General features: G+C 40.2%; 1 protein-coding gene across 1 annotated transcript in view; it reads left to right on the top strand.

The window, feature by feature from the left end:
• LOC123391660 (translation initiation factor IF-2-like) overlaps positions 1-23,836 on the top strand; it is a 44,176-nt gene that overhangs the window by 7,967 nt on the left and 12,373 nt on the right. The window contains exon 2 of the mRNA XM_045078899.1: positions 22,999-23,075. Within this exon, the coding sequence (XP_044934834.1) occupies positions 22,999-23,075 (77 nt within the window). The remainder of the gene's footprint in view (positions 1-22,998; positions 23,076-23,836) is intronic.

The following is a 23,836-nucleotide window of genomic DNA, read 5'->3' as shown; positions in this document are numbered from 1 at the left end:
AACTAGGGAGCCAAGCACCTTTCATCCCCACTGGCCTGTAATGAGCCCCCCCTTTAGTGTCATTGGAGATGACACAGGGAGTTTGGATTTCCATTCCCACTCACCCATAATAAGACCCTCTTTCCTCTCACCACTGAAGTGTCAGAGGAAGTCTAGTGGAGAGTCAGCACTTTTATAGGTTCTCGGCTGGGATAAGGCTACCACCTGTGATGCCAGAAGAGATCATATGGAATGATAAAAATCCTACTCCTGACAGCATTAATGAGGAGCCTATACCCCATCAGATGACAACAGAGGCTAAAAAGGGAATATTGATTTCTACTTCCCTCAACCCATACGGACATGGTGTCCACTGTTCTCCTGCCTGAGTGATTTCAGAGAAAGCCAATTAAAACAAAGGGTTTAAATAAGATTCAGAATCTTATGATACAAAAATATTTAGATTTCATTTTTAAAATCACTTTCCTTTTAAAAATCACCAAAACAAAGAAGAGCTCCAACAAATATTGTTTTTCAGAGGTTCAATAATGAATGAACCCCGATTAAATGAGTGAATCCCAAACTCAGATAAAAAAACAACAACCAATAGATACCAATATTAAGGTGACAGAAATGTTAGAAATATCTAAGAGAGATTTTAAAGTAGCCATGATAAAAAGCTTCATTGAGCAATTATAAACAAATGAAACAAAAAAATTAGAAGACCTTGAAAATTAAATAGAAGATATAAAAAAGAACCAACTGGTAATTTTACAATTTTAAGAAAATTGTAAAAAAAAAGTGTAATAACTAGGGTAAAAAACTCAGTGGATAAGCTCAACAGCGGATTGGAAGGGATAGAGAAAAGAATTCATAAATTGGAAATTAGAGCCTGAATAAAATAGAAAAGACTTATTTAAAAAAAAATAGTGAACAGAATCTCGGGGGCCAGGGCCGGTGGGATCAAAACAAAAGATTTGTGACATCAAAAGGAGAGGAGGGAGAGAGTGGGACCGGGAAAAAACATAGAGAATAATAAGTGAAAACTCGAAAAAGCAAAACCTTGGAAGAAGCTGAGCAAAGCCAAACAAAATAAGCCCAAACAAATCCATACCACAGCACATTAATATTAAACTTCTGAGAAAAATAATACTTTACCTCTAGAGGAAAAATAATTGGAATGACAGCAAATTTCTCATCAAAAACCATAGAGAAAGGAGGGAAGTATTTTAAGGACTGAAAGAAAAGACTTGTTGATCCAGAATCCTATACCCAGCAAAAATATACTTCAGGAATTAAGGGGAAATCAAGAAATTCTCAGATAAAGGAAAACTAGAATCTCTCACCATTCTGAGAGAATCGCTGAGGAAAGTTCTCAAAACAGAAGGGAAAAATAAAAGAAAACTTAGAATACTAGAAGAATATGGTAAGCAAAAATATAGGTAAATACAATAGGTTTCCCCTTTCCTCTTGAGTTTTCTAAATTAGCATTGATGATTAAAGTCAAAAATTATAACACTGGATGGTTCTACACAGGAAATATTTAAGATATTCATAGTATAAACAAGGGAGGATAATGGGACAGGAAGGTAAGTCTCACACCGTATATAAAAATTAACTCAAAATGGATCTTGGATTCAAAGGTAATTTTTTAAGCTTTTATTTATTTGAGAGAGAGAGAGCAAGAGATAGGGAGAGGGTCAGAAGGAGAAAAGACTCCCCACTGAGCAGGGAGCCAGAGGAGGGACTCAATTCTGGGACTCCAGGATCATGACCTGAGCTGAAGGCAGACACTTTACCAACTGAGCCACTCAGCCACCCAAATGTAAACCTTAAAACTACAAAACTTTCAGGAAAAAAGAAGGATAAAACATTAGGGCCAAGCAAAGAGTTTATAGATTTGACGACAAAAGCATGATCAATCAAAAAAAAAAAAATTGATGAGTTGGAATTTTGCTTGTGAAAAGCCCTGTTTAGAGTGTGAAAAGATAACCTCCAGACCAGAGAAAATATTTATAAACCACACATGCAACAAAAAATTGTCTCTAGAATTTATAAAGAAACTTCCAAAATCATAGTGAAAATAGAAACAGTCCAGCTGGAAAATGGCAAAAGATATAAACAGACATTTCACCAAAAGGATATAAAAATTCATGTGAAAAGATATACAGTATCATCAGCCATCAGGGAAAGGCATAATTAAACTACCATCAAGTATCAATACATACCTATCAGAATGGCTAAAATTAAAAAATAGGAACACCACCAAATGCTGGCAAGAATAAAAAGTGGATTACTCATACGTTGCTGGTGGGATAGTCACTCTGGAATTCAGTTCAGGAGTTTTCTTTAAAAGCTAAGCATGCAACCACTATACAACCCAGCAATTGTGCTTCTGAGCATTTATCTCAGAACTGAAGGCTTGTGTTCATATAAAAACCTATGCATGAGTATTTATTCATAAGAACTCCAAACTGAAAACAACCCGATGTCCTCTAACATGTGAATGTTTAAACTAATTGTGGTGGGAACATGGAACACTATGTAATGAAAAGGAAGGTGTTATTTTTAAACTCAACAACGTATATGAATATCCAGAGACTTATACTGAGTGAAAAAAAAGCCAATCCCAGAAGGTTATGTACTATAATCCTGGAACAAACAAACGAAGAATCAGAACTTCTATAACGTTCTGGAAATGACAGAATTATAGAAATGTAGAACATTTCTATATTGTTTCTAGGAGTTGGAAGAGTGGAGATAAAGGGAGAGGGGATGGCTGTAAAAGAACAACGTGTGTGTGTGTGTGTGTGTGTGTGCGTACTGCATCAGTGTGTGTGTGTGTGTGTACGTACTGCATCAGTGTGTGTGTGTGTGTACGTACTGCATCAGTGTGTGTGTGTGTGTGTGTGTACGTACTGCATCAGTGTGTGTGTGTGTGTGTACGTACTGCATCAGTGTGTGTGTGTGTGTGTGTGTGTGTGTGTGTACGTACTGCATCAGTGTGTGTGTGTGTGTGTGTCGACTGCATCAGTGTAAATATCCTGGCAGTGACATTGCACTGTGGTTTTACAAGATGCTGGGTAAGGGATACATACGATCTCTCTGTATTATTCTTACAGCAGCATATGAATGGACAATTATCTCAAAATTAAAAGTTTAATTAAAAATGAAGAAACCAATATACTGCATGAGCCAATTCGTGTTCAGCATTAATATCATTCAAGCTTAGGACTTCATTTAGTAAAATAAAAAGAAACTCTATAATCTTTTCACTTCTATCTAGCAATTAAAAATAGATTCATCTTAGTTTTATCCTTCTTAATACTATAGTTCAGAAGAATGTTTTATTATCTTACTTAGAAGAACTACTAGTCTATATTTTTTAGTCTAATCTGATAATTGTTGATTAGTTTTCCTCTAGACAATGTTTATTTGAGAAGTGTTCTTTTTCTCAGAAGCTCTTGGAATATATACTGTATTTGAGCCTTTGAAAAATGCTGTGTTCTTCTCTAATTTGTCCGGCAGAGAAAAGAACCACTTTATTAGATGATTTCTCTTCCATCACTACTGTTTTTATTCTTGGACTAACTATTGTGTTTTAGATTGTCGAGTGATTTTATTTCATTCATCATCCCAATTCTATTTTTTTTTAATTTTTTTTATTTATTTATTTGACAGAGAGAGATTACAGGTAGGCAGAGAGGCTGTCAGAGAGAGAGAGAGAGAGAGAGAGAGAGAAGCAGGCTCCCTGCCGAGCAGAGAGCCCGATGTGGGACTCGATCCCAGGACCCCGAGATCATGACCTGAGCCGAAGGCAGCGGCTTAAACCACTGAGCCACCCAGGCGCCCCATCCCAATTCTATTTTAATAAAAGCAACTGACAGCCTAAGACAGAAAAAAATTATTGCAGTTTCCTCATAAGAGTTGCTCAGTAGAACAAAATTTGCAACCTATTTATTTATTCATTCAGTGAATATTTACTGAGTGTCTATTATGTGCCAGGCACTATTCCGGAGGATGGGGAAACGTTTAGATTCCAGAAGGAATATATAAACAGAAAGTAAAAATACAAAACGTGCATGTCGGGTGGCAATAGATGCTATCGAGAAAAATAAAGACCGAAAAGGGGACTAAGGAATGTAGGTGGTTGGGTGCATCGTTAAATACTGTCATCAGGGAAACTCGCCTTATTTCTAGGAGCGGGCAGTCACACTGGAGCTGTTTAAATGTAAATGTTCTAAAAGTGATTATAATTAACAGTGAAAGACTGTGACTACTGAACAGGAATTTGCCACTGTTTCTCCACCGTGATGCTTGCGACTAATGATAGTCACGTGTGTCACACACTCCCTTTAGTCGACCAGTGGCCAGTGCGACTTCTTGTGTGCTTATGTGTGTATCTGGATATAACTCTGCTTTGCTCTTTCTCACTCAGGAAAATTAACTCAAATGTCAATGAGAATGAGTGAGAATGTACGGGATTGTGATAATCTTGAATCTGAATGTGTGTTAGAATACATCATTTTAAAAATTCAGTACTTTATTGCCTACAATAGACTACTGATTTCAACACATTTGCATATTGAATCATGGGCATTGAAAGTAATAGTAACTGCATGTGTATAATTATATCTAATAGGTAGCTCACAAGCCTTCTTCCTATTCTTAGGAAATATGCAATTATAACATTGATCTTACAACCAGGGACGTTGAGACAAAGGGCAAAAATCATGGAGTCAATAGTTTTAGAATAGTTTCAGGTGAACACTCTTTTTTTTTTAAGATTTTATTTATTTATTTGACAGAGATCACAAGTAGGCAGAGAGGCAGGCAGAGAGAGAGGAAGGGAAGCAGGCTCCCCGCTGAGCAGAGAGCCCGATGTGGGGCCTTATCCCAGGACCCTGGGATCATGACCTGAGCTGAAGGCAGAGGCTTTAACCTGCTGAACCACCCAGGAGCCCCTCAGGTGAACACTCTTGATGAATACTTAAACTGAAGCTAAAATTTTGGCATTAAAGTAAGTGAATATTCAGTAGACTGGACGACTGAATATTGCTGCCCGTGTGGGCAGATTTCCGTGGCTTAAAAGTTAAATAAATCAATTGCTAATTTAGTGCTAGTCAGTATTACTATTCACTGGTTCAAAAACATTTCAAATGATAAAATAGCAAGCAAATAGTTACATCCAGCCAAGCAAACCCCAAGGTAAAAATTCCTTACTATAGGAATTTTTTTCAATGCAAGAAATGTTTGCGAGGGGTCTACTATGGTACAAGCATTGTGCTGTGCACTGGAAGCCAAAGAGAAAATTAAGAAAGGTCCTTGTTTTTTTAATTGATTTTAAAAAGATCTAGTTTTTATTGATTAATACATAGCCCAACAGTGTGAGCTTTGATATCTCTTACACGGTGGGTCTATCACAAGTCTATGTAATTAAATCTTAGCTTAGAAATTTTCAGGAGGAAAAAAATCCGGTAAAATTAATAATGATGCTAAATTGGTCATTTCCATTCGAAGGGGTGAGAAAATTGTGGGACAAGGATATAGGTGAGGATTCCTTTGGCCCCATACACAGAGGACCTGTGGAGATCTGCTGGCCATCAGTCACAATCCCAAATTCCAGTGTCACTTTGCGGCTTCTCAAACTGTCAGCGATCCCATCCTTCCTGGTTTCACAAAACAGGTGCTTAGTACGTTGTTGCTGAACAAATGGGGCAGAAAGTCCAGCGTCCCAGCTGAAAGGTAATTCTCTAAGACCCTGCAACCCAAATTCAAAATTGGTCTGACACACTCACTTCCAGGATCTCCTGAAAGGGTTGCTGGCCCTTTACAGACAACCATGGGAGCCACATGTTCAGGCTTGTGGCCCTCCATGGTATCCTACTTCTTCACAGAGCTCCAGAAAAGCTCCATTTTATTTGTTAGTAATCCCTACACCCAACATGGGGGTCAAACCTACAACCCAGAGATAAAGCATTATATGTGCTACTGACTGAGCCAGCAGGTGCTCCAGGAAGCCCCCATTTTAGAATGAGAAGCCAGAAGCAGAAATGAGAGCTTGAGAGTCACTAGAACTTCTGCAGATAATTTAGCTGCTTGTCAGAGGACTAGCCACCATTTTAAATGAGCAGGTTCATAAAGAATGAAAATAAAGGAAAAGTTTGAACCTCACTTCTTCTATCTCCTTTCAGCCTTGGAAGGCTCACCTGTGTAGATGAAATGCATTCTGAAAGTCAGCAATACATCCCAGCATTGCCATCAGGACGTTCAACCTCCCCCCGTGGGTGAAGGAAACTGAGCATGAGCTTGGATCTCTAATTAATGAAGAAGCCCCCGGAAAACTACTAGTCTGTCCATCCATTCTCAGGAGTCGAATTTAGTTTAGTCGTGTTTGTTATGCAAACCTAAGCCATGATGGGAAACTACTCAATATGGTACCTGATTTCCCTCCATATCATCTGTATCTTGGTCTACAAGGTAGATAAGGGCTTCTCGAGGTCCCTACTCCAGTACTTGCCTCTGAAAGGCCTTAGATGGCCTGCCTTAGCTGTTTGGCTTAGAGATATAAAGTTATAATTTATCGATAGATATAATTTATAGATAGATAGATTTCCTAAAGCTTAGAGCTGAGGCCCCAGAACATAATTCTGTTTCTATACCCCTTGACCCTAAAAAAGTAATTTAATCAACTGTGCACCAATTTTCCTTCTCATCAACAGAAGATGCTATGTAGAAATACAAAAGGACTTGGAAATGCTGAGCATATAACCCTTGGGGGTGTGTTCCAGAAGGAACACAAGAGAGCTATCTGCTGAGGTTGATGAGAACTCTCTGAAGAAAGCATAAGCCTGGGCTTAGCTGGGCTTGGTGGTGGCAAGGGGGTTCAGTAAGGTAAAATATTTTCCAATGTTGGGAGATCGGAAAGATGCCACATGAAAGATACTAATTCTTTAGACTTAGTATATGTATCGTATCTAAATTAGCATATTTGCAGATTTTCATTTCACATCTCTGTTTAACAGTAAGCACACTCAGTCAATCAAAATGTAGCCTTGTGGGTTATTTCATGGTTAAGCATCTTCATAAGTCTTCAATGTTTATTTCCAGCACAAGAAAAGATGCACATTGGGATGAGCAACATAAAATTAGGGATTCATTCATTTTTTAGTAGTGATTATTTGTTGAGTGTTTATTGTATATAAAGCATTGAGCTGAAATTTACTGTGTTCTGGAGTCTTTTTTCCTATTTACTGTTCTTCTTTTGTCATGGATGATTGAATTGGCTGAAATGTAGTTTTTACTTTGCTGGTTTGATCAGGCTTTACTCTTTGTCTATTTTCTTTTCTTACATTAGCAATAATGGCTATGTTATGCCTTTGGCTTTAACTAAACATTTCTGAGTGCTAATGATTTGCAAGAATTTAGACTTTTAAGTCATACACTACCCCTAAGTTTTCTCATTTGTTGAAAAGAAGAAGATAAACTTTAAGACTTGTTTTGCCCTAAGCCGTATAGGATTTTATGATGTTAGTTTATAAATGCTCACTATAAGGGAAAACACTTTTGCAAGCAAAGTTCTGGAGAGCCTTGAGCAAAGTTAAGGAGGTGAAATTCATATTCTGTACTTCAGGTCTCAAGCCTTTAGCTCCCGTCACTCCCACAAGGGCCCCAGTGTGCCTGCCCTAAATGGGAGGAAAAGGAAGCAAATCAGTTCTGTCTCGCATTAACCATGTAACACTGGGTAAGCTATTCATCCCCTAGGCCTGAAAGTCTTCATCTATAATATAGAGATTATCAGAATACTTTCCTCATATAGTCTTTGTGAAGATTAAATAAAACATTGAATGTGAAACACGTAGCACGTGAACTTGTACACATTAAAAATTAATAAAAATTTGCTAGATTTCAAGTCAGGACATGAAAGAAAAAAAAGTCTCCATCTACTATCACAACCCTCTCATAAAAGAAATGACAGGGCACCATTTGAAAAAGAAGACGTGATTATCAGAATTTGTAATTTTTATCTTAAAATAGACTACCTTGTCCTAGTTGCTCAGATTTCCCCATGCGTCAACGAAAACTTCATCGCGAATCAACTGGAAACTGCGATCTTGTGTTTGGAAACCACAGCGACCTTTCTAATTCTCTTTTTCCATCAAAATTTCCCTACTATTGTCTCATTCCCTTGAAGCCCAATTCTCTTTCCTGACATTACAACTCATTGGTCTACAGTGAATGCTAAAGGATAAATGTCGTCATTTTCTCAAAAACATATTTATATCCTAACATAGGAGGCTTTATCCAAGCAAGTAATTGTAGTGGTGAGAATTCCGCACCAGCTGGCAATTCTGGGGATAAAAGATTTGGGTACAAGTGTCCTTTTCAGCACCTTGAATGTCCGCCTGCCTTATACATGTATATGACATGGACCCAACTTTCCTTGAGCTTAAGAAAGTTAGAACTGCAGGGCACCGGGCGGCTCAGTCTGTTCAGTGTCCAACTCTTGGTTTCTGTTCTGGTCATGATCTAGTGATGGTGGGATCGAGCGCCACGTCGGAGTCTGAGCTGAGTGTGGAGTCTGCTTCCGATTCTCTCCCTCTGCCTCCTCTTGCCTGTGTGCTCTCTCTCTCTCCAAAATATATAATAAATCTTTAAAAAAAAATAAAAAGAAAGGAAAAGAAGAGAAGAGAAAGGAAAGAAAAGAAAGATAAAAGGAAAGGAAAGAGAAAAAAAAGAAAAGAAGAAAAGAAAGAAAAGAGAAAACAACTCCAACAGATGGACTGGGCCTTTGAATCCTTTGAATGGTTTCCTTAGCATCTGCGAGACACACCTAACTTTAAGTATTATTGTAAATGTAACAATGGTTAGAAGATTTTTCTACTTGTGTTTCAATTCATGCCCTGCCCCGTCTCCTGGTAAAAGCCTGTCATCCCTACACCTTTGACCTGTCATGACCCTGATGGAAAAATAACTTCTTTTTGAGTAGGTTTCTTTCAAGGGTTAACAGGAAAGAGGCACACCGTACCCCAAAGGCCGGCCTACACAGAGCTGGCCCTGGGAGGTGGGAAGTCATGGGCTTCTCCAGGGATGGTGGCGGCAGCCGTGCTGGCGGAACAAGTTGAGACTCCGTTTCAGCTGTCACCAGGGTGAATGGACCCCACAGCACGCAACACTCCATAGTGCAATAGTGCGTGTGAGTCCGGGGTCGGAAAACCGTCATTCCAACCCAAAATGAGATGCTCACCTGCTGCGGAAAATAGTCCATCTCTCTCAAGTTCAGTTTTCTGAAAATGGGTTTAAGAAAAGCACCTACTTTGGGACGCCTGGGTGGCTCAGTGGGTTAAAGCCTCTGCCTTCAGCTCGGGTCATGATCCCAGGGTCCTAGGATGGAGCCCTGCATCGGGCTCTCTGCTCAGCGGGGAGCCTGCTTCCTCCTCTCTCTGCCTGCCTCTCTGCCTGCTTATGATCTCTATCTGCCAAATAAATAAACAAAATCTCAAAAAAAAAAAAAAAAGAAAAGAAAAAGAAAAGTACCTACTTCACAGGCTTATTGGGAGAATTGAACAAGTGAACTCGTGTGTAACACTTTAGCACAGCACCTGCCCACGTGAGCGCAGGTTAATATTAGCTTTGTTGTTGTTCTGTGCCTTGTAACGGGATGTGCCCGCTTGACTGCTAGCTTCAGTGACCATTTATACTAAGTGTAATTGCTGTTTTAGTCAGAGCGCACTCCGAAATCACAAAATATGCAAACTCAGGTCCAGATCTGAACAAATGGAAGGCAGATCTTGGAGTTCCCCTTTTAAGAGGTTCCACAGAAATATCCCAGCCTGTGCTCAACTGTCGTTTACTTCCTCAAATCACCTCTCACTTCTCTTTTGTTGCTAATGTCAATCTGGTCTCATGCAGACTGCGTCCGAGACAGAACTTTGTTTGTTGCTGCTGCTGTGTTGTTTTGGTTTGGCATATCACGGTGGATGGCACATTCTGTAACCATGAGCAAACATAACTTGGGTTGTCCAGTGGGTGGAACATCTCATCCCACATCGTTTCTAAAGAGTAGTGCTCAACGAGTTGTCTTGAGACTGTCAGATTTCATAATTGCAGTCAATTTTCAATTATCCACAGAAATAAAAAGGGCTGTCAGCACAGATAACAGAAAATTGCAGATTCTAAAACTGTGGCTAACCATCCAGCGGAGCTGAGCCACACATCTATATATACCCAGTGGCAATGCCAACTGGGTTAGGGGAGTTTAACCTCCCTATAATCTCCTAGAAACCCTGTTCTTTGATATGAATACTTGGCATTTTCTCAACCTTATGTAAAGGGCTAAGAAATGACAGCTTCGAGTCTTTTTTTCTAGCGAAACCGTAGCTCTTATATTCCTGTTAAATACACATTCCGAAGCTGGCTCTGTCCTAGGGCTGGGCGTGTCTTAGGCAATGGCTTAACCGTGTGTTCAAGCCATGAGGCATATGATTAATCTCCATCACGTTCAACCCGAGTGTCATAGCTATACGTCTGGCCTGCCTCATTTTCCTAAAGCTAGTTTCAAAATAGAAATAGCCTGGGATAGCCTATTGCAACAATGGAGCACAGAGATTGTTAGACATTTCCTCTTTACCTAGTCTTCTCTAGTTTTACCACTGATTCTTATCCCTTGGGTTTGCACAGGACAAATCTATTTTCCTTCTTTTGAATATTTGGAGAAAGCTATTATAACCTGCCTGACATGGCCACAAAGAACTCTATGTCCTTGGCTAAATTCCTTCATCCCTCTAAGCTTTTTTCTTTTTTTATTCTAGAAAAGGAGGGAATTGGATTATTGGACTAGGTAATTGAAAACAGATCCTTTAATTTTAATATTATATAATTCTATGAAAATCTCTTTTGATACAGTGTAGAATGGTTTATTAACTTTGTTACTGTATCCTATACTATAAATGTACCTACCAGACATATTATCAAATTTAATTCTCAATAATATTCTTATGGAGCAATTATTTTTATTTATAAGTGAGGAAACAAAGGGCCAAAGAAATTAAGTAAATCACGTCCTGAGTTTCTAGTACCAGCTCTCAGCTCTAAGATAGGTTTCACCTCCAGGTTTTGTTTTGTTTTCTTTTTTTTTTTCCTTTCCTTTCCCTTCCTTGCCTTTTCTTCTCTTCTCTTCTTTCTTTTTAAAGATTTTAATTTGAAAGAAAGAGAGAAAAAGAAAACACAAGCAGGGGGAATGGCAGAGAGAGAGGGAGAAGCAGAGGCTCCCCACTGAGCAGGGAGCTTGAGGCAGGGCTTGATCTCAGGACCCTGGGATCATGAGCTGAGCTGAAGGCAGATCCTCAACTGACTGAGCCCCCCAGGCGCCCCTGGGTTTTATATTCTGGAGAAACTAACTTTAAAATCCCTAGGCTTAGTTGTCCAACTGTAAAATGGGTTAAATAACAAAACCAAGGTGACCTTCAACTCAGCAGACGATAAATCATGTCCTGTGGCCATTGCCGCAAGATGTTGTGAGGCTGCAGGAAAATCCAACCAAGGTAAAGATGTGGAGGTTAAGGAGAAATCAGCACCGCAATTCATAAGCAGGTGAGTCTCTCACTGGGGCCTTAAAAACACTAAAGACATTGTACGAAGGAGCTCATTGCGCCAGCATTCTGTCACTGGGCCTTCTGTAAGCCGGGCATTGAATTAGTCACTTTTACTTAATGTTTCTCATTTATTACTCATAATAACTGCAGAGTACCAGTTAGTGCATGTATAATTATCCTCATTTTACATAAGATGAGCTTGACACTGAAAGTAGATAAATGACGTGTTTGGCCAGTAAGTGGAGGATCAGGATTGTAACCAAGGCCTACATGCACAAAGTCCCAGACTCCTTCCACCCCGCCAGCATTTCACAGAGTGTTTCTGTCCACACTCATTCTCCAAAATGCTGTCCCAAAAGCTGTAGCATACCATGGGATCCCGCAGAAATTCACAGAACTTAGCACATTCAAGGTTCCCAGAAAATTCTGGAAAGGGAACATGTTTACCCTTCCTAACTTTTTCCTAAACTTATTTACAAAGGCACTTTTATTTTTATTTTTTAAAGATTTATATATCTATTTGACAGACAGAGATCATAATTAGGCAGAGAGGTAGGCAGAGACAGAGAGGGGGAAGCAGGCTCCCCACTGAGCAGAGAGGCCGATGAGGTGCTCGATCCCAGGACCCTGGGATCATGACCTGAGCCGAAGGCAGTGGCTTAACCCACTGAGCCACCCAGGCGCCCCACAAAGGGACTTTTCAATCCAAAACCACGTGTTACTATTCTGAGGAATCAAATCCTGTTTCGCTCTTTCTAAGAAGTCCTGTACCATATGCCAGGCTATGTGAGTAATTTCTACAGACAAAGATCATCACCAAAAACTAACCTTTTCTTCATGTTAAAAAAGTGTATGTTTTCTCATGAGTTAACCAGTGGATATCTTGAGATGAGAAGCCAGGTAATTACAGCCATTCGACAGACTTCCTTGCTATTACCTGAGAGCAGGGCGCGTTGCTATGGAATTACATATATGAGACCGCCGAGCGGAAATACCAAGAAAGTATGTAACCAAGTTTATTACTTATGCTTATGATACACATTCCATATTTTGAAAGATTTTATTTACGCATGGAAAGTACCAGTTGCTCCTTCCCCAAATTTCTGCTCTTCAACATGTTTTGCATTTTTATTCTAATTTGAGTGAAAGAAAAGTGCAACTTTTTAAGATATCATGGAGAACTTTGTGATTCCTTGAATGCATTAATTAACGATGTTGAAATATTTTAAAACTGGGATTGGAAATCACTGAATAAGGTAATTAACTTGGATTTGGCTATGAAATTAATATTAAATTCGGCTCTTTGTTCTATTGTTTATTTTTAAGATCTGCCGCCAATTCACACTGGTTCTGTGGCAGGCTTTATGCATTTTCAAAAGTAATTTTTTGGTTGGTAATCACGAGTCAACAACAATCTTGGGAATTTCTTGATGCAGTTCATTGTTTAGGACGTGAACTATAACTTTCAGATGACTCTAGCCATAGAGCGACAAAAGCCAGGGGTGTATATTTTACTGAAAGTAACCAGAAAACAAAAGGGGGAAACACCAAGTGAGTTATGGCTGCAGACCGCAGTAAATACCTCTTGATGTCTGTCATTCACATGCTGTTCCAGTTACCTATTGCTGTGTTACCAACGATACCAAAATTTAGTGGATTAAAATAGCAAACCATTTATTATATCTCACAGTTTAAGGAGTCATGAGGTTTGGAAAAGGGGTCGCTGGGGGATTCTTCTGTCCAATATATTGGTAACTAAGCCGGTCTGAAGCAGACAAAGTCATTTTGGATCCATGTCCCGTGCTTTGTTGGGATGGCTGGAGGGCTGGGCCCCTCTTTCTTTGAGCAGGGTCAGGCCTTCTCTGTGTCTCTGTGTTCCAGGATCACTGACTTTCCACTCTTCAGCAGGGTCGCTGGACTTCTCACTCAGCAGCTCAGAGCTCCAAGAGCATGTGTTACAAGACAGTGAAAATGGTTGGGCCTGGAAATAGGCATGATGTCACTTCCACTGTATTCGATTCGTCAGAGACTAGGAGAGGGTAGAGGCCCGTGTCTCAGCAGCGACTAGGAGAGGGTACGGGCCCGTGTCTCAGCCGCGGTATCACAGAATTGCAGCCACCATTAATCTGTAACATGGGCTTAGACCGGCAGAAGGGCCTGTGTCGTGGAGGAAAATAATACAAACTCTCTTCTGAACTTTTGAACGGCTTAGCCCTCTGATAAGGAAGTTCTTTTATTCCTAAAGCCAGTGATGCTATAAAAGTGTACACAGTGGGGCATATCTCAATCAAGTTGTCTTATTAAAGAACTACATGTTCGTTCTGACTTGTCACTCGAACATCTCCTCTGTCCTCATGTACCCCCTGACGGCACTTGCAAGACGTTCATCACTCCTTTGCTATTTTCCCTTGCCTGCTAGCTGGGATAGCTAATGTTTGGAAAAATATCTCCGAAGTAAGCACCAAGATAAATAATAAGTTAAACCAAACCTGCCAATACTAATAACACATTGATCACGATGATAATAAACTAATAACACAATGATCATGAAGACAAAGACCAATAACACAATGATCACGGTGATAATAACTGTTCTTCGCCGCTTGGCAATGGTAGAGTTATGCCTGTGCCCCAAGCAAGCTTGGTTTTTGCTCTGAGGTCTTTGTTCTTATCGATGAAGATTTATAAACTCTAAACTACTTCAGAAGAGTTTCGGGATTAAGTTTTGTTTAGGTGAAGCAAAGAAGGCCTTGTGGAAACTCTTTCAACTTAAGCCTTTTTCTTTGACTCTTCCCTTCTGCCAAAGCAATGACCCTTCCTTAGAAGGTCGGTGGCTTCATGCGATCCCTCTCACTGAACAGTTGCTTAATAAAAATTACATCTTAATGCAAAGAATTATTTCACTTCATGTAAACAATGACTTCATTTCAGGAAGATAATTATGTAAACACGCCTCCCTGTATTTTTTCTTTATGATCAAACAGTAAGCCAGAACAGGGGTTGGCAAAGGACAGCCTGAAGGTCAAGCCACCCAGTTGGCTCTTTTTGTAAATAAAGTTTTATTGGAACAGAGCCACGCTCGTTTGCTGACCTATCACCCCTTACTGTTTTCGTGCTATGAGAGCAGAGTTGAATAATTGTGCGACGTCATACGGCCCAGCCTGTAAGGCCAGCTGAAAATATTCTCTCTCTGGTTCTTTCAGAAAAGATTATTTGGTATCTGTGATAGTATAATTCCTTTGGAATTTTTTTTAGGAAATTAATTTGTTTTTGTTTTAAATATACTTATTTTGTTGTGGGTAATCAAAGATTGAACAAGTCATAGCTTTTTAGTTTCATGGATGAATAGACAAACATACTTTAATAAAACATTGAATTTTGTAGAGATAAAAGATCCCTTCTCAATACTGTGTTCCAACTCACTTCTTTTGCTGCTGATCTGACTTCTGCAATTTTTTAAAAAAGATTTTATTTATTTATTTGAAAGACAGAGATCACAAGTAGGCAGAGAAGATTTTATTTATTTATTTGACAGACAGAGATCACAAGTAGGCAGAGAGGCAGGCAGAGAGAGAGGGGGAAGCAGGCTCCCCGTGGAGCAGAGAGCCCGATGCGGGGCTCCATCCCAGGACCCTGGGATCATGACCTGAATCGAAGGCAGAGGCTTTAACCCACTGAGCCACCCAGGTGCCCCCTGACTTTTGTAATTTATTGAGTAACCTGAAAGCAGCTTCAAGGCTAAGACACAAGAGTGTGCAAGGAACAAATGAGTCAGATAAGGGAAGTTACGGACATGGTGGCCCAAATTATGTTAACTTAGTCCCTCTGTCCTGCTTTTGAAGACTTGGTCTCGACTGACATCATATTCAAACGTAAAGGAAACTTCAGGGAAATCTCTGGACCATTTAGAAGGAAATATATACAGTTTTTCTCCTCATGCACTTGTTAGATTATGCTGTGTCTACATATGAAAGAAAACACGTGGTTGATAACGCCCCGTGTTAGCTGCGGCATTGGCAAACCAGTCTTCTTATCACTATCTGTGAGAGTATAATTTATTTCGAGGTTTCTAAAAGGCTAGCTGTTTATCTTCGAATCCAGTGCTAATGTTTCCCTAATGAAATAATGGAAAGTAGATGTACAAATTTATTTACAAAGACATTTATTGCAGCTGTATTTATAATAACAAAAGGTTGGCAACAATTTTTACATCAATCATGAGAAGATTAAATGTAGTAGAATAAAGAAAACCTGCGCATAATATTGAGGGGGAAATGAGTGACAAAACAGTGCATACAGTTTTGTTTAAACATATATATAATTTATGCATAAGAAAGTCCAAAAGATATACATTACAAAACTAATGGTGCTGACACTTCAGAAATGGATTTATGGGTAATTTGATCTGGTTTTTAATTTTTTTTCATATTTTTCAAATTCCCCATAATGGGCATGCATTACTTTTGTAATTAAATAAAATAACAACAAATATTTATTTAACAGATCATATTAGGAGTTTTTAAATATCTTCAACTTATCAACTGTTTATCCCACCTCACGACTAAAAAAAAAAATAAAGAGGCTTTTATTGATTTTTATGGAATTTAGTTCACTGGCTGAATTCATGTAATTAAATGAGTATTTGTAATTATGTAGACACAGCCCTGGTTTTAATTTCTCTGTGTCTCCTAAATATTGGTACCTATTTTTGAGATGGGTTTTTTTCTATGTCTCTTTCCTAAATGCACACATTTTTTTTCATCTAGAATAAAGTGTTTTTCCAGAACTAAAAAGTTAGCCACAGCGTTTCATTTCCTAATAGGAATGTATAATTTAGTATTTGTATTATGTAACTTTTCAGGATGCTCAATTATATTTACGAGAGCGTGATTTTCAAAGAAAAGTAGGAAGATGAAAGACCCAAGAACAGCCTTTCAAAACTGAATGTCTTTTTCTAGAGTGTTGTGTTGATAAAAGCTGGTGCCCCAGTCGCTTGCTTGCTTCAACCAGGACAGGACCAGCTTCCTGTCACCAGGTGAATCAAGTCTGTTTCAGTGAAGACTTTTGTCCTGCAGGCTCCTTTGTTCTTTGACCTGATAGCTGATGCGGTAGAACAGAAGAGGCCAAGAAATGCAATTGTTTGAGGCCAAAACCACAGGCCTCAAACCCTGTGCCTATCACCAGGAACAACTTCTGTCCTGCGGAGCCCTGAACAGCTCCGGTGTGTGGAGGCTCGGATGTTTCCTAGCCTCTTTCCCTCTTTCGCATTACTTAGCTTACCCTCTGACAACTACTAATCAGATTAGTTAGGATTTAACCACGTAGTTTCTATTCATCTAGCTATAGAATTGATTTCCTGCTCATGAAAGACTCCCAGAAGCTATATGAACTCGAAATGTAAACAGAGTAATTTTCTAGCAACTGTGACAGAAAACAGAATATTTAAACAACAGGTGGTAAAACAGATTGCATTACAGAAAGTATTAGCATTCATTAGAAGAGAGTTAGCCCCAGCTTTGGCCAAAAAGGTACCCGGAAACACTGTGCATAAATGCAAAGTTGTCTACACTCCCTGGCCTGCTAGAAGTCCAAGCAAAAGTTTTAGACTTTGTAGCAGAACTGGCCAAAAGTTTTGAGAATCTCAAATTTTGGGCTGTGTCTTGTTTTAATTGAAGCCCATTTTTATATTTGCATTGAGAAAAATAAAGCAGTAAGTACATCAGGTATTGGTCTGTGCCAGAAAAGGTTTGAAACAAATGTTGATGGACTAAATTTAAAAAAAAATTCTCATGTTTTCTGACACCACATTTCAAAGCTTATCACAAATGCTCCAAATGACCTTGTGGATTCTCACGTACTCCAAGCCGTTTTTATTTTCGTTTCTATTACATGCAGTAAGAACCTCACGGAGGAAACAAAACACTACTGTAAATGTGCAAGGTGAGAGAGCAAATACTGGTCATTTAATTTCCATATATACAGTTGCCAGTTCAGCCTTTTGATCACTGTTTACACCTTGAGGAAATTCTTAGTAATCATATATTTGGTTTTCAATGCATGCAAATAGGGAGAAAGAAATTTCCTTGACAAAGATCCTTATCAGTATTGTTTCATGCTAGCATCCTGTCAACACAGTGGAGCTTCCCAGCTAATTGTGGTTAACTCAAGAAGTAAGATCTGAGTATCAAAATTATTGCTCCAGATTCTTGGGTTGATTTCTTAGCATAACACCTCTCATGCCATTCAGTAGTTCCGTCAGTAGCAATTGTGGGCCGCCTGCGTGGCTCAGCCGTTAAGTGTCTGCCTTTGGCCGAGGTCATGGTCCCAGGGATCCTGGGATCGAACCTCGCATCAGTTTCCTTGCTCGGTGCGGAGCCTCTTTCTCCCATTCCCACTCCCTCTGCTTGTGTTCCCTCTCTTGCTCTCAGTCTCTCCCCATCGCTCTCAAATAAATAAATAAATAAATAAATCTTAAAAAAAAAAAAAAAAGAATTGTTTGACGGTGGTGATTGGAGATGGCACCCTGCCAGGATGGAGCACTATACATGCCGTTTGTAGCCCTTCCCTGACACTGACTTTTGCTTGACAGTACCCGGTGCCGTATTTATGTGACTTTCACTTTTCAATTAAGCACAAAAATGTCAAGACTTACTAAAAGCAGTAATCTTATAAATCCCAGATTCCTTCTGTCCAGCAGATTCTAATTCTACTGGAAAACATCTTGTACTGAAAAATAAAACAAAACAGAACAGAACAGGACTTTGCAGTTAGATAACCTTAGGTTTCAATTCTTGCCTCTGCTGTTTTTGGTCCATCTGAACGAGGGACTGAATGTTTGTCCCCCTGTAAAATTCATACGTTGAAATCTTACCCCCGAAAGGACGGTATTGGGACATGGGGTCTGTGAGAGGTGATCCGGTCATGCGGGCAGAGCCCTCACTAATGGGGTCAGTGCCCTTATAATAGAGGCCCCAGGGAGATCCCCAGAACCTTCCACCACTGAGCTTACAGATGAAAGCAGCTACTAGGAAGTGGATTCTCACCAGTAGATCTGACGGCTTCTTATCTTGGACTGCCCAGCCTCCGAAACTACGAGAAGTAGATGTCTGTTGTTTGTAGGCTAGTCGGTTTATGGTATTTTGTTTCAGCAGTCTGAACAAACTGAGTCTGTCCGAGTTTAGCAAGGTTTCACGATACTTAGAGATTTCAAGTGGCTACATGTGGAAGAGTAGGTAGGGCCACGAGAAGAACGGCTGTTGGCGACTGTGGTCTCCGGTCTCAAGCTGGGACAAAAACATCTGATCAGAAGCATCTTTTTTTTTTTCTTTAACAATTTTACTTATTTATCTGGCAGAGAGAGAGAGAGCCCAAGTAGACAGAGCAGCAGGCAGAAGGAAAGGGAGAAGCAGGATCCCCCCCAAACGGGGAGCCAGATGCTGGGCTCGATCCCAGGACCCAGGATCAGGACCTGAGCTGAAGGCAGATGCTTCGTGGCTGAGCCACCCAGGCGCCCCTGATCAGAAGCATTCTTGAGATGGCATTTGTCCTCCTCAGTAAGGAAACACCTCAAGTTTAGAAAGGTTTAAACCAAATCATGCTGCAAAAATTCTCAAATTTAGGGAGACGGTACACATTTAGCATTCCTTTGTTCTAACGAGCTCCTAAGTACGCATGCCTGTCTGGTAACAATGTCACATCATTAATGCTTCTCCGTGAAAACTTTCCTAATAGGTTGAATTGGAATCTGGTATATAGAGTCTTGCCTTTTCCTTTGTAAATGAAACACATTTTATCGAGATTTATTGATTTGCTCATCCGTGTATGTACTCAACAAATAGTTACTGAACCCTTAAAGGGGACAGAACGTTCTAGGTGTCTTGCTAGGAATCTGGCAGCAAATCACCTAGCTGAGGTAGACAGTGGCTCTTGTCCAGCTTACACTGTGGCGGAATTAGACGGCAGATCAGAACGTTTCAGATAGTGATGGGTGTTACTCTAGAGGAAGTAAAACGTTGACTGGATGGAGAGAAACTGAGGAAGTTTAACTGACACGGGGAGGTGGGGAAGAGCCTAATCTCACCACAGTGGCCTCTTGCTGTGAAGACAGAGAAAGCGGGTCTGCAAGCCAGTTTCTGAATGCGCTTTTGTCATCTCAGTTGAAAGAAGACTGTAAGATACAGAATCTTTTAATGCTGACATGTGCAAACAATCCAAAACATACATATCCTTGATTGTGTACTAAATTTGTCCACATGAAATACTTTAATTTAGGTTTATATGCCTGACCCAGAAGAATCATTTGAACTTTCTCTTTCCTAAGTTTTAATTCACTTGATCAGTTTGTAACTTTACAGTTCTTTAGTTTTCGTGGGTTTTTTTTTTCCCTGATCGCTTTGAAAACCACCGTAACAGTGACTCATGTTGGCAAAAATTCAGGAAAGACAATAAATCATCAACAAAGTGTCAATTTGTCTTTTTTATAGCATCTTTCTTAAAAAGCCTTCTAATTTCAGTATCTGAAAAGCCACCTCTGGAAGAGAGATAAAGTGGTGATTTTCTTCTAATTGCTAGATCATTTGGAAATGATTCTTTCCTGTTGCTGTCCTATCAAACTTTTAGGAACTAACAGATACAATGTTGTTGTAGCTACAGAAACTATTCTCGATTTTCCTGGGAAGAGCGGGAAAAGAATACAGGTTGTATATGCAGGCAATAAGACTTTTTTTTTCCCCTAATGACAGTAAAACATTCACATACTAGATGACAAATTAACTTTTTTCCCCTCATCCAATTTGTATAGTCTTACCATTTGGGGATTCTATTCTAGAACTCTCTCAGATGTATATGTTATTTTAGTAATAATAATAATAAATCTGACTTGCTTGCTGTACTGGGTAAGTTAAAATTAATCTTGATTCCCTTCTAACTCTTCAGAATGGGAAGAAGTTCTGACATGAATTCTCTCTCTCTCTCTCTCTCCTGGAAAGTTTAAAAGCCAAATAGTGCTGGGACTAGTTTGTACAGCTCCGTGACATTTGAGTGTAGAGCTCTAGAACCAGTATTAGAAAGAGGGAAGTAAGGCCAAGATTCAAGAAGGTTGAAGAAACTATGGGGAATTAATCATGTAATTTAAGTGAGTTTAAGGCATTTCTTCTTTTTAAGTTACATCCAGATGAATGTTAAGATGCTTTTGGCTACAATTACAGAAATCCTCACTTGAAATGGCTTCAATGATAACAACATTTATTTTCTCATATAACAAAGAGTCCAGAGGTAGGGCAGGACCCAAATCCGGCTGATTTATTGACTCAGTGATGTCATCGAGGATTTGAAGTCTTTGCATCCCTCCGCTTTGTTGTCCTTGGGAATGGCTTTATCCTGTTACTTTTCTCTTTGCTTGAAGATGGCTGTCAGTAGTCCGTCTTTGGACTACAAAATGTTCTTCTATATGTGCAGAAGAAGAGAAACCGATCTGATCTTGGGTTAGGTACACCCCAGACCAATAACAGTCCCTTGGGGAAAGCCACACACAGAGTTTCTGAACTAATCATGATCAGGTGGTGGGGATAGGACTCTGGTTCCTTCACAGCGCAGCTACCTTAGAAAGATGTTATTTATGGATTAAATGGAAATAGGTGTCGGTAGGCAACCATTAGAGTTCTGTTTCAAGATACTAAAAGAGTTTGCCAAGGAGATCAGAAGACAGCGAGACAGCAAGCAAGATCACATGACAGCTTCTCTTTGAAACAATCAGAAAAACAAGAAATACTTAAAAAGAAGTAAAAGAAGTTGACCTCAAACAACAGACCAGTATCCTTAATAACAATTATAGTTCAAAATCAAGAACTGATTATGAGGGGCGCCTGGGGGACTCAGTGCGTTAGGCCTCTGCCTTCGGCTCAGGTCATGATCTCAGGGTCCTGAGATCAAGCCCCCAGTCCGGCTCTCTGCTCAGCGGGGAGCCTGCCTCTCTGCCTACTTATGATCTTTATCTGCCAAATAAGTAAATAAAAGAGAGGGGTGCCTGGCCGGCTGCGTCAGAAGGGCATGTGACTCTCCATCCGGGGGTTATAAGTTTGAGCCCCACACTGGGTATAGAGATTACTAGACAAAACAAAACAGAGCAAACAAACAAAAAACTTTAAAAAATGAACATGTAAAATTTAGTAAAACAAAACACCAAAAAAGAGCTACCGTTACCTCCCACCCACCTGCTGCGTGACCCCTGAGTTCTTCTCCCCGCCTGCCCCAAACGCCTCATCTCAGCCCCCCCAGGCCCCTTGCCAAAAAACAAGCTCTTCCTCTATTACCCCCAATCGAATCCATTCTTCCTTCTTCTGACTCTTTAATTATAAAACATTGCTCATCTCTTTCCCAAACGCTTTTCTCCCCTTGGTGATCCGAGGTAGCTGAAGGAGAGTCCGCTTGTTTGCAAGAGGCGTGTGGGCGCGCATGCGTGCCCGTGCACACGCGCACATGGAGGGGAAGGGTTTGGAAGGGATGACTACTGCCAGTCTACACCCTACCTTTCACCTCCCCCCCTCCCGGCTTGGCCCCTTGATCCGGGCATGCCTGCAGTTTTACCAGCAGTTTTACCGGCCCGAACTAACCTAATCCCCTTTCTATCAAGTCAAAGGAATTGGACTGTAGGGGAAACAAACAAACAAACAAAAAAACCAGGGTGAGGTTGAACATGTAGACCTAGCGAAGGCTTCATGGAGGAGGTGATACTTAAACTGACAAGTACAACCTAAAAAGAGAGAACAGCAAGTGGGGAAGAACTCCATTTCATCCAGCTGGATCACCAGGTAGGAGAAAAGAGATGAAGTCGGACAACAACGCAAGGGTCATCGCTGGTGGTTTAAATCCTGGCCAATCCCTACTCATTCTGATTCAATTCATCTGGAATGGGGCTTGGGCTTAGAGAGGTTGTAAAAGCTCCCCAGGTGACTCCAATAGACAACTGGCTTGCGAATAACTATTCTAAAGAGACAGTGGATAACTTCAGCAGGATGATGACAGTCAGATTTGGGAGCAGCGCCTAAGGAGAAATTGCGGGAGGCGTCCTTGAGGACTGGTGTGAGACCTGGAGGCAATAGTGCCTGGAACTCAAGAAAGAGGGGAGGGCCATCCGTGTCAGATTCATTACGGGGTCAGGACTGAGCCAGAAAAGAGACTACTGGATTTTGCTTATTAGCATCATTTACAGGAGTAGCTGCAAATTACTCAGAGAAGAAAGGCCGAGAGTCACCTGGGTTGGGCCTGAATAGAAGGTAAAAAAGGGGATGTTTGGTTGTAAAGGGGTGATCGCTGCAAAAATGGGAAAGGGGGTTTCTAACTTAGCATGGAAGTTACCAGAGATATTTATAATTTGAGAGCAATGAGTCTCTTTCACCGAAAGTGATCTCTGCGTTCTCTACCACAGAAAGCCCAGGATGAGTGTGTCCCCGATCCACAGTATAACGTATCCCGTAAGAGCACACCAGCACGCTTGCCACTGGGGTAAGAGTCCGTCATCCTCAGAACAAGTAGGTTTTCCATTCCGCCTCGGTTCGTTCACCCCCAGAGAGCTGAGTTCCACTTGGCTTGTCATTTTTAACACCTTTTAGGAGTTTGTCCACACACTGGGGGTTATTCCAAGGATGGTAACCAAAATGTCAGAGGGAATCAAAACCAAGTCCCATGACGGATAGCGAAGGAAACTGGAAATGTTTTCTCTGGAGGGAAAAAAAAGATTTGTGAGAACATAATGTTTTATATATTTAAAGGCCACGCTATAGAGAATGAAGGAGGTGTTCCCTAATGCTTGGGAGACAGTATTTTGGCTGTCACCAAAGCAAAGTTAACCCTGAGGCCTAGAAAAATGGGGGTGGCTTTTTCCCAGTCGGATAGGTATGACTTAATAGAATAGAAAGGCAGTGGCCTCTTTGAGAGCCGGGAAAATGGATGTTTTAAACCCTAAAGGGAAAAGTACATATAGAACAAGAGAGTTAGTGACCAGTACCAAGAGAATAGCAAAGCACCCCTTCTCAGCTTGGACGGCTCTGTGTTGCTTTAAGCAACTGAAGTATAAAGAACAATACAGATCGAAACAGATCAAAGAGGAGACAGGAATTCCTACTACTAGGTAAAAACTGTGAGAATATGGATTTCACGACCCTACATCCCTATATTGAGAGGCATCTATAAGTAATATATGCTCATATTAACAAAAAATTCAAACAATACATAAGCATAGAAAATACAAAGAGAATGTGATTTTC

The sequence above is a fragment of the Mustela putorius genome, unplaced genomic scaffold (genome assembly GCF_011764305.1).
Source record: "Mustela putorius furo isolate JIRA1106 unplaced genomic scaffold, ASM1176430v1.1 tig00000040_pilon_pilon_pilon, whole genome shotgun sequence".
NCBI lineage: Eukaryota > Metazoa > Chordata > Mammalia > Carnivora > Mustelidae > Mustela > Mustela putorius.
The sequence above is the reverse complement of the archived record's forward strand: the minus strand, read 5'-3'. Positions and strand labels throughout refer to the sequence as shown.